Source organism: Balaenoptera ricei, chromosome 1, assembly GCF_028023285.1.
Source record: "Balaenoptera ricei isolate mBalRic1 chromosome 1, mBalRic1.hap2, whole genome shotgun sequence".
Classification (NCBI taxonomy): Eukaryota; Metazoa; Chordata; class Mammalia; order Artiodactyla; family Balaenopteridae; genus Balaenoptera; species Balaenoptera ricei.
The window spans coordinates 157,006,587-157,015,643 of record NC_082639.1 but is presented as its reverse complement, the minus strand read 5'-3'; the positions used below and the strand labels follow the sequence as shown (position 1 = coordinate 157,015,643).

Here is a 9,057-nt window from a genome sequence, read left to right as displayed (position 1 = left end):
ATAAAGCACTTATCCTAGAATTCCCTGTCAAGGAGAACTCTTTCAAAACTGAAGGTGAAGTAAATAAAAACAGTTTCAGATAAACAAAAGCTAAGAGAATTTGTCATTAGCCAACGTGAACTGCAAGAATTGATAAGTTCTCCTGGCTGAACAAAAATGATATCTGATGGAAATTCAGATCCACAGGAAAAGAGAAACCCTCCTTCTGGTTTAAAAAGCTATATATTGGCGTGGGTCCCGGGCGCCATGGCTTCTGTGGGGGTGTCTGTTGGCCGGCAGGACAAGGATGCGCTGCAGCCACCCACAGAGCCGCCGCTGCCCGAGACGAAGCCGCTGCTGCCTCCGCAGCCGCTGCCGCCGGTCTCCGCGCCGCTGAGGCCTCCATCCCCGGCCGGCGTGAAGGCTGAGGAGAACTGCTCCTTCCTCCCTCTGGTTCACAACATTATCAAATGCATGGACAAGGACAGCCCTGATGTCCACCAGGACCTGAACGCCCTCAAGACCAAGTTCCAGGAGATGCGGAAGGTGGTCAGCGCCATGCCTGGCATCCACCTGAGCCCCGAACGGCAGCAGCAGCAGCTGCACCGCCTCCGCGAGCAGGTCCGGACCAAGAACGAGCTCCTGTAGAAGTACAAGAGCCTGTGCATGTTTGAGATCCCCAGGGAGTAGATGAGCTGGCCTCTGGGACGAGGTGGGCACGGGCCCCCTGCCTCCAGCCCTGTGGAGGGGGTCTCTGATACTGCCTGCTTAGCTGAACGTGGCCCTGACTGCGGAGCCGGTGTGCGTGCTGGCTTCCCCGGGAGTCCTTGTGTACTGTCCCCAAGGTCCAGATGCATAATGACTGTGCGCCTGCTGCCGGAAGGAGGAGGGCTCCTGAGGCCGGAGGGGCGGGGCCGCGGCCCGGCCTTCAGGCTGGGCTGGCAGATCCCGGGGCAAAGCAGGAAGGGAGGCGGCTGCCCTCTGCCCCTCCCCTCCGCTCCCGGCCCAGGTGGTGGGTAGCCAGGTAGCCAGTGCTGAGTGAGCAGCAGGGTGCGTGGAGTCCACTGCATAGTTAGGCCCGCGCTCACATGCGAGGGTTTAGGATAGAAAAAGGCCTTGGGAGACCGGCACTGTTCCTAAAGACTGGAGGGTGGCTTTTTGCTCTGGAATAGTTGTTTCCTTCTGTGTTTGAGGGTGGGTGTCACTGTCCGTGGGCTGCCCACCCAGGGCCCTGCCGGCAGCCCCGCCTCCAGGTTTCTGCCTCCCACGTGTGGGTGGATGGCAGAGACTCCTGCTCCTCTGTCCCTTGTCACCTTCAGGCAGCTCGTTGAGCCATTTCATGTCCAAGAATGGCCAGACCACCTCAGACCACGTGGTCTCACCGGCCGTGGTCTCCAGGTGAACAGACCCTTCTTCCAGCTTCTCAGAGTCCTGTTCCTGGTTTAACCACGACTTCCCCTCTGGCCTTCTCACTGCGTGCCAGCAGGTGGTCATGATGTGCTTTTCGCTCAGAGCCACGGTTCTGATGGGCCCTCGGGGTGGGGAGAACTGGACCTGGCAGTCATGCGGCCAAGGCCTGGTTCACAGATGCTTATAAACACCTTTGTTTCTCCTAGACGGACGTTGTGTTAGTGTGACCAGACTGAGGTAAGAGCACCTCTTTCCTTCACCTCTGAAGGATGCGGGAGAGGTGGCTGAATATCCTTTAGATCTAGAAATGGGCTCATAACCTGTGCTGACCGAGTCGGGGGCTTAACAGCTGCCTGCAAGTTGGCAGGAATGTAGGTTGAAGATGTTCTGAGCAGGGGTTCTGTCCATGTCTGCCGGCAGCCACCTGTCAGGTGTGCAGGGGGGTGTCAGGTTTCAGCAGCCTTGGCCAGAGGCCCAGGCTCTGAATTTAAGTGGGTGTCACCTGTTAGACCAGCTCTACCGTGGGGCTGTTATCAACTGAATCAGTTATTTTCTTGACGTTTCAGAGTAGTGTGTGGGCTGGTTTTAAGGCTCCGACCAAATACTATGGGACACGAAGCTCAGAAATACCAGGCGGCCGGGCTCGCCCGGAAGGCTGCGGCGGACACGGGCTCCTCATGGGCCTCTCCTGTGCTCCAGAGTTGTGACTTGTGACACTTTTCAAGCGTGTGATTAAAAGAACTTGTGCTCTGCTGTCAAAAAAAAAAAAAAAAATAGCTATATATTATCTGGCCCTCAACTATTGCTCAGATTTAATCTCATAAGATGTTCTCTTGAACTCACTGCCCAGCCCAGCGTTTTTTTGTTTTCTTTTGTTTTTTCCAAATTCTTCAAAACCCATTAGTAGATCCTGAAGTCAATCTAGAGGGTCTGTCATGTAATTTACTTCTGAAGAAGTAGAGTAGAATGGGAAATACCAGAGTACACTGGTGTGAGGGCTAAGTATTAACTTTTAACAGTATCTCAGGCCTGTGTGCTTGTATACTGGTTTACAACTTAAAATGTGTTTCTTGATCTCTGGGTTGCAGTCCAAAATATTTGGAAAACACTCCCCTAACTCCACTGACCTTTGTATTTCTTGAACACCCAAGTTCCTGTGTGTTGTTGCCACCTGAGAACTTTCTTTTTCATATATTTTCATGGCTTGCTTCTTTTCAACTTTTAAATTTCAGCTCAAGTATTACCTTCTCAAAAAGTCTGTGCCGGGCTTCGCTGGTGGCACAGTTGTTGAGAATCTGCCTGCTAATGCAGGGGACACGGGTTCGAGCCCTGGTCTGGGAAGATCCCACATGCTGCGGAGCAACTAGGCCCGTGAGCCACAACTACTGAGCCTGCGCGTCTGGAGCCTGTGCTCCGAAACAAGAGAGGCCACGATAGTGAGAGGCCTGCACACCGCGATGAAGAGTGGCCCCCGCTTGCCGCAACTAGAGAAAGCCCTCGCACAGAAACGAAGACCCAACACAGCCAAAAATAAATAAATTAATTAATTAATTAATTTGGAAAAAAAAAGTCTATGCTATCTTTCTAAAAGAGCAAGGTCCTGTAATTAGTGTCAGCATGACCTTAAAAAAAATCCTAGAGCTAAAGGGTATCAAAAGTCACTTTTGAACTTACCCTGAATTTGTATCTGATAGTGAGACCTTTCTCAAAACTTGTCAGTACTGGGAAAAAATGTAGAAAAGCCAATAAAGTATAATAATAGTCTGTTTTTGGTAGAAAAACATTATTAGATTTCTCTAAATCTGTTTTCCTGGAATTCAAATGAACAAATACAGTCTTTTTTTTTTTTTTTTTTTTTGCAATTAACATCTTGCCTTTCACCTTTTGCTTCTTTCTTCCCACTGGAAATTATTACTTTGCACTAGGTTTATGTTCCTATGTGAAAGCAGCTTTCCATTAATTCTGGAATTTCTCCACTTTTCAGTGGTCAAATGTGAATATCCAGTTGTCGAACATGGAAAGATGGTATCAGGATTCAGAAAAAAATTTTACTACAAATCTCAAGTTGCGTTTGAATGTAACCAAGGTTTTTACCTTCATGGCAGCAACACAATTGTCTGTGGTGCAAACAGTACTTGGGAGCCCAAGATCCCAATGTGTACTAAAGGTACAAATGGTGTCTTTCTCCTTTTTGGTTTTTTTAAAATATTTTATTTCTTTGACAATAAATTTCAATTTACAGAAAAATTGAAAAGAAACAATTTTAGTATGTATATCTGTCTTGGATTCATTTCCATGACAGATGCATGACTTCTAATTCATAAAGAAATCTGCTGTTTTGATTTTTCTCTTTTTATAGGATATTAGCATGTTATGTACATCACACAGGTGTATAAATTTCTCTTGTTTAGCATTCTTACATGTAAAATGGATAGCAAACATTTTTCAGTGTAAATTAAAGCATGTAAATTTTTACCTAAATAAGTACAAAAAGCATAATTCATATAAATGAATAGGAAGCAATAATATCCCAAGCAATAATTCCCAAGTAATTAAATGAGTTTATATTTTTTGTTTTCCAGAGCCGACTACTGCCACTACGAAGCCTCCAATTTCCAGTGCCTCAGGTTTCATAAAGTCCTGCTTATATATTTCAATATCCTTTAAATTCCTTGTGATTTTTCATACTCCTTTAAATGTCTGGTGATTTACACTCACTATCATTTTTAGTAAAATAAAAAAGGAGGAAGAACACATTTATAGCCATTGTAGTTGTTATACTTGGTGAGTCTAAAATTATTTGCCATAGTCCACAGAGATAAACAGGTGTGTAAACTTGGTCAAGTTATATAAACTTGTTTACTTACATGTGTAATGATTTAACGCCTCCCTCACTGTGCGATAGTAAAGTTACAATGGAATACATTTAAAGCACTTAGTACAGTGCTTGCCATCTAGAAAGCCCTTAAAAGTAGTTCATCTGATTTACAGTTTCAATGGAATTAATATTAGTGTAGAGGAAGGTCCATGGCTTCTGTTTTTTAACATGTATGTTTTCTGAGTCATCAACATTGCTATTTTTATTCAATTTAAGAGATCTGTTGACACATTTACAGGGTATAATCCAGGTCCAGGACTATGTTTCATTTTCCTGACAACAACCAGTTTGATTCTTTTTATATAGTACACTTTTTTTTTTTAACATCTTATTGGAGTATAATTGCTTTACAATGTTGTGTTAGCTGCTGCTATATAACAAAGTGAATCAGATATATGTATACATATATCCCCATATCTCCTACCTCTTGCGTCTCCTTGCCACCCTCCCTATCCCACCCCTCTAGGTGGACAAAAAGCACGGAGCTGATCTCCCTGTGCTATGTGGCTGCTTCCCACTAGCTATCTATTTTACATTTCGTAGTGTATATATGTCCATGCAACACTCTCACTTCGTCCCAGCTTACCCTTCCCCATACCCGTGTCCTCAAGTCCATTCTCTACGTCTGCATCTTTATTCCTGTCCTGCCCCTAGGTTCTTCATAACCATTATTTTTGTTGTTTTAGATTCCATATATATGTGTTAGCATATGGTATTTGTTTTTCTCTCTCTGACTTACTTCACTCTGTATGATAGAATCTAGGTCCATCCACCTCACTACAAATAACTCAATTTCGTTTCTTTTTTTTTTTTTTTTAGCAACTTTCTTGCAGTATAATTGCTTTACAATGGTGTGTTAGTTTCTGCTTTATAACAAAGTGAATCAGCTATACATATACATATATCCCCATATCTCCTCCATCTTGCATCTCCCTCCCACCCTCCTTATCCCACCCCTCTAGGTGGTGACAGAGCACCAAGCTGATCTCCCTGTGCTATGCAGCTGCTTCCCACTAGCTATCTATTTTATATTTGGTAGTGTATATATGTCCATGCCACTCTCTTACTTCGTCCCAGCTTACCCTTCCCCCTCCCCGTGTCCTCAAGTCCATTCTCTACGTCTGGTCTTTATTCCTGTCCTGCCCCTAGGTTCTTCAGAACCTTTTTTTTTTTTCATTCCATATATATGTGTTAGCATACAGTATTTGTTTTTCTCTTTCTGACTTACTTCTGTATGACACACTCTAGGTCCATCCATGTCTCTACAAATGACCCAATTTTGTTCCTTTTTATGGCTGAGTAATATTCTATTGTATATATTTACCACATCTTCTTTATCTATTCATCTGCCGATGGGCATTTAGGTTGCTTCCATGTCCTGGCTATTGTAAATAGTGCTGCAGTGAACATTGTGGTACATGACTCTTTTTGAATTATGGTTTTCTCAGAGTATATGCCCAGTAGTGGGATTGCTGGGTCATATGGTAGTTCTAATTTTAGTTTTTTAAGGAACCTACATACTGTTCTCCATAGTGGCTGTATCAATTTACATTCCCACCAGCAGTGCAAGAGAGTTCCCTTTTCTCCACACTCTCTCCAGCATTTATTGTTTGTAGATTTTCTGATGATGGCCACTCTGATGGGTGTGAGGTGATAATACCTCATTGTAGTTTTGATTTGCATTTCTCAAATACTCAGTGATGTTGAGCATCTTTTCATGTGCCTCTTGGCCATCTGTATCTCTTCTTTGGAGAAATGTCTATTTAGGTCTCCTGCCCAGTTTTTGATGGGGTTGTTTGTTTATTTGATATTGAGTTGCATGAGCTGTATGTGTGTTTTGGAGATTAATCCCTTGTAAGTTGCTGCATTTGCAAATATTTTCTCCTGTTCTGAGGCTTGTCTTTTCGTCTTGTTTATGGTTTCCTTTGCTGTGCAAAAGCTTTGAAGTTTCATTAGGTCCCATTTGTTTATTTTTGTTTTTATTTTCATTACTCTAGGAGGTGGGTCAAAAAAAATCTTGCTGTGATTTATGTCAAAGAGTGTTCTGCCTATGTTTTCCTCTAAGAGTTTTATAGTGTCAGGTCTTACATTTAGGTCTTTAATCCACTTTGAATTTATTTTTGTGTATGGTGTTAGGGAGTGTTCTGATTTCATTCTTTTACATGTAGCTGTCCAGTTTTCCCAGCACCACTTATTGAAGAGGATTTCTTTTCTCCATTGTATAGACTTGCCTCCATTATCAAAGATAAGGTGACCATATGTGCATGGGTTTATCTCAGGGCTTTCTATCCTGTTCCATTGATCTATATTTCTGTTTTTGTGCCAGTACCATACTATCTTGATTACTGTAGCTTTGTAGTATAGTCTGAAGTCAGGGAGCCTGATTCCTTCAGCTCCGCTTTTCTTTCTCAATATTGCTTTGGCCTATCTTTCATAGGTCTTTTGTGTTTCCATACAAATTGTGAAATTTCTTGTTCTAGCTCTGTGAAAAATGACATTGGTCGTTTGATAGGGATTGCATTGAATCTGTAGATTGCTTTGGGTAGTAGAGTCATTTTCACAATATTGATTCTTCCAATCCATCTGTTTGTATCATCTTTAATTTCATTCATCAGTTCTTATAGTTTTCTGCATGCAGGTCTTTTTATTTAGGTTTATTCCTAGGTATTTTATTCTTTTTGTTTCAGTGGTAAATGGGAGTGTTTCCTTATTTACTCTTTCAGGTATTTTATCATTAGTGTATAGGAATGCCAGAGATTTCTGTGCATTAATTTTGTATCCTGCAACTTTACCAAATTCATTGATTAGCTCTAGTAATTTTCTGTTGGCATCTTTACGATTCTTTATGTATACTATCATGTCATCTGCAAACAGTGAGTGTTTTATTTCTTCTTTTCCAATTTGGATTCCTGTTATTTCTTTTTTTCTCTGACTGGTGTGGCTAAAACTTCCAAAACTATTTTGAATAATAGTGGCAAGAGTGGGCAACACTGTCTTTCTCCTGATGTTAGTGTAAATGGTTTCAGTTTTTCACCATTGAAAAAGATGTTGACTGTGGGTTTGTCATACATGGCCTTTATTATGTTGAGGTAAGTTCCCTCTATGCCTACTTTCTGGGGGGGTTTTATCATAAATGGATGTTGATTTGTATTTTGTAGAAAGCTTTTTCTGCATTTATTGAGATGATCATATGGTTTTTCTCCTTCAATTTGTTAATATGGTTTATCACATTGATAGATTTGTGTATATTGAAGAATACTTGCATTCCTGGGATAAACCCCAATTGATCATGGTGTATGATGCTTTTAATGTGCTGTTAGATTCTGTTTGCTAGTATTTTGTCGAGGATTTTTGCATCTATGTTCATCAGTGATATTGGTCTGTAGTTTTCCTTTTTTGTGACATCTTTGTCTGGTTTTGGTATCTGGGTGATGGTGGCATGGTAGAATGAGTTTAGGAGTGTTCCTCCCTGTGCTATAGTTTTGAAGGGTTTGAGAAGGATAGGTGTTAGCTCTTCTCTAAATGTTTGATAGAATTCGTCTTTGAAGCCATCTGGTCCTGGGCTTTTGTTTGTTGGAAGATTTTTAATCACAATTTCAATTTCAGTGTTTATGATTGGTCTGTTTATATTTTCTATTTTTGCATGGTTCAGTCTTGGGAGGTTCTGCTTTTCTAAGAATTTGTCCATTTCTTCCAGGTTGTCTTTTTTATTGGCATATAGTTGCTTGTAGTAATCTCTCGTGATGCTTTGTATTTCTGCAGTGCCAATTGTTACTTCTCCTTTTTCATTTCTAATTTTAGTAATTTGAGTCTTCTCTCTTTTTTCTTGCTGAGTCTGGCTAATGGTTTATTAATTTTGTTTATCTTCTCAAAGAACCAGCTTTTAGTTTTATTATCTATGCTATTGTTTCCTTCATTTCGTTTTCATTTATTTCTTATCCGATCTTTATGATTTCTTTCCTTCTGCTAACTTTGGGGTTTTTTTGTTCTTCTTTCTCTAATTGCTTTAGGTGTAAGGTTAGGTTATTTATTTGAGAAGTTTCTTCTTTCTTGAGGTAGGATTGTATTCCTATAAACTTCCCTCTTAGAATTGCTTTTGCTGCATTCCATAGGTTTTGGGTCATCGTTTGTTCATTGTCATTTGTTTCTAAGTATTTTTTGATTTCCTCTTTGATTTCTTCAGTGATCTCTTGGTTATTTAGTAGTATATTGTTTACCCTCCATGTGTTTGTATTTTTTACAGATTTTTTCCTGTAATTGACATCTAGTCTCATAGTGTTGTGGTCAGAAAAGATACTTGATACAATTTCAATTTTCTTAAATTTACCAAGGCTTGATTTGTGACCCAAGATATGATCTATCTTGGAAAATGTTCCAAGAGCACTTGAGAAGAAAGTGTATTCTGTTGTTTTTGGATGGAATGTCCTATAAATATCAATTATGTCCATCTTCTTTAATGTCTCATTTAAATCTTGTGTTTCCTTATTTATTTTCATTTTGGATGATCTCTCCATTAGTGAAAGTGGGTTGGTAAAGTCCCCTACTATGATTGTGTTACTGTCGATTTCCCCTTTTATGGCTGTTAGCATTTCACTTATGTATTGAGGTGCTCCTATGTTGGGTGCATAAATATTTACAATTGTGATATCTTCTTCTTGGATTGGTCCCTTGATCATTATGTCGTGTCCTTCTTTGTCTCTTGGAATAGTCTTTATTTTAAAGTCTATTTTGTCTGATATGAGAATTGCTACTCCAGCTTTCTTGTGATTTCCATTTTCATGGAATATATT

General features: G+C 40.9%; 1 protein-coding gene across 1 annotated transcript; it reads left to right on the top strand.

The window, feature by feature from the left end:
• The first annotated feature begins 246 nt into the window (after window positions 1–246).
• On the top strand, window positions 247–627 carry LOC132374840 (mediator of RNA polymerase II transcription subunit 9-like). The gene has a single exon (XM_059939118.1). It carries the CDS (start codon window positions 247–249, stop codon window positions 625–627), a length of 381 nt encoding a protein of 126 aa, XP_059795101.1.
• Window positions 628–9,057: the final 8,430 nt, after the last annotated feature.

What these genes read in the sequence shown, in the direction of transcription:
- LOC132374840 (XM_059939118.1), top strand. Translation starts at nt 247, where the DNA reads ATGGCTTCTGTGGGGGTGTCTGTTGGCCGGCAGGACAAGGATGCGCTG.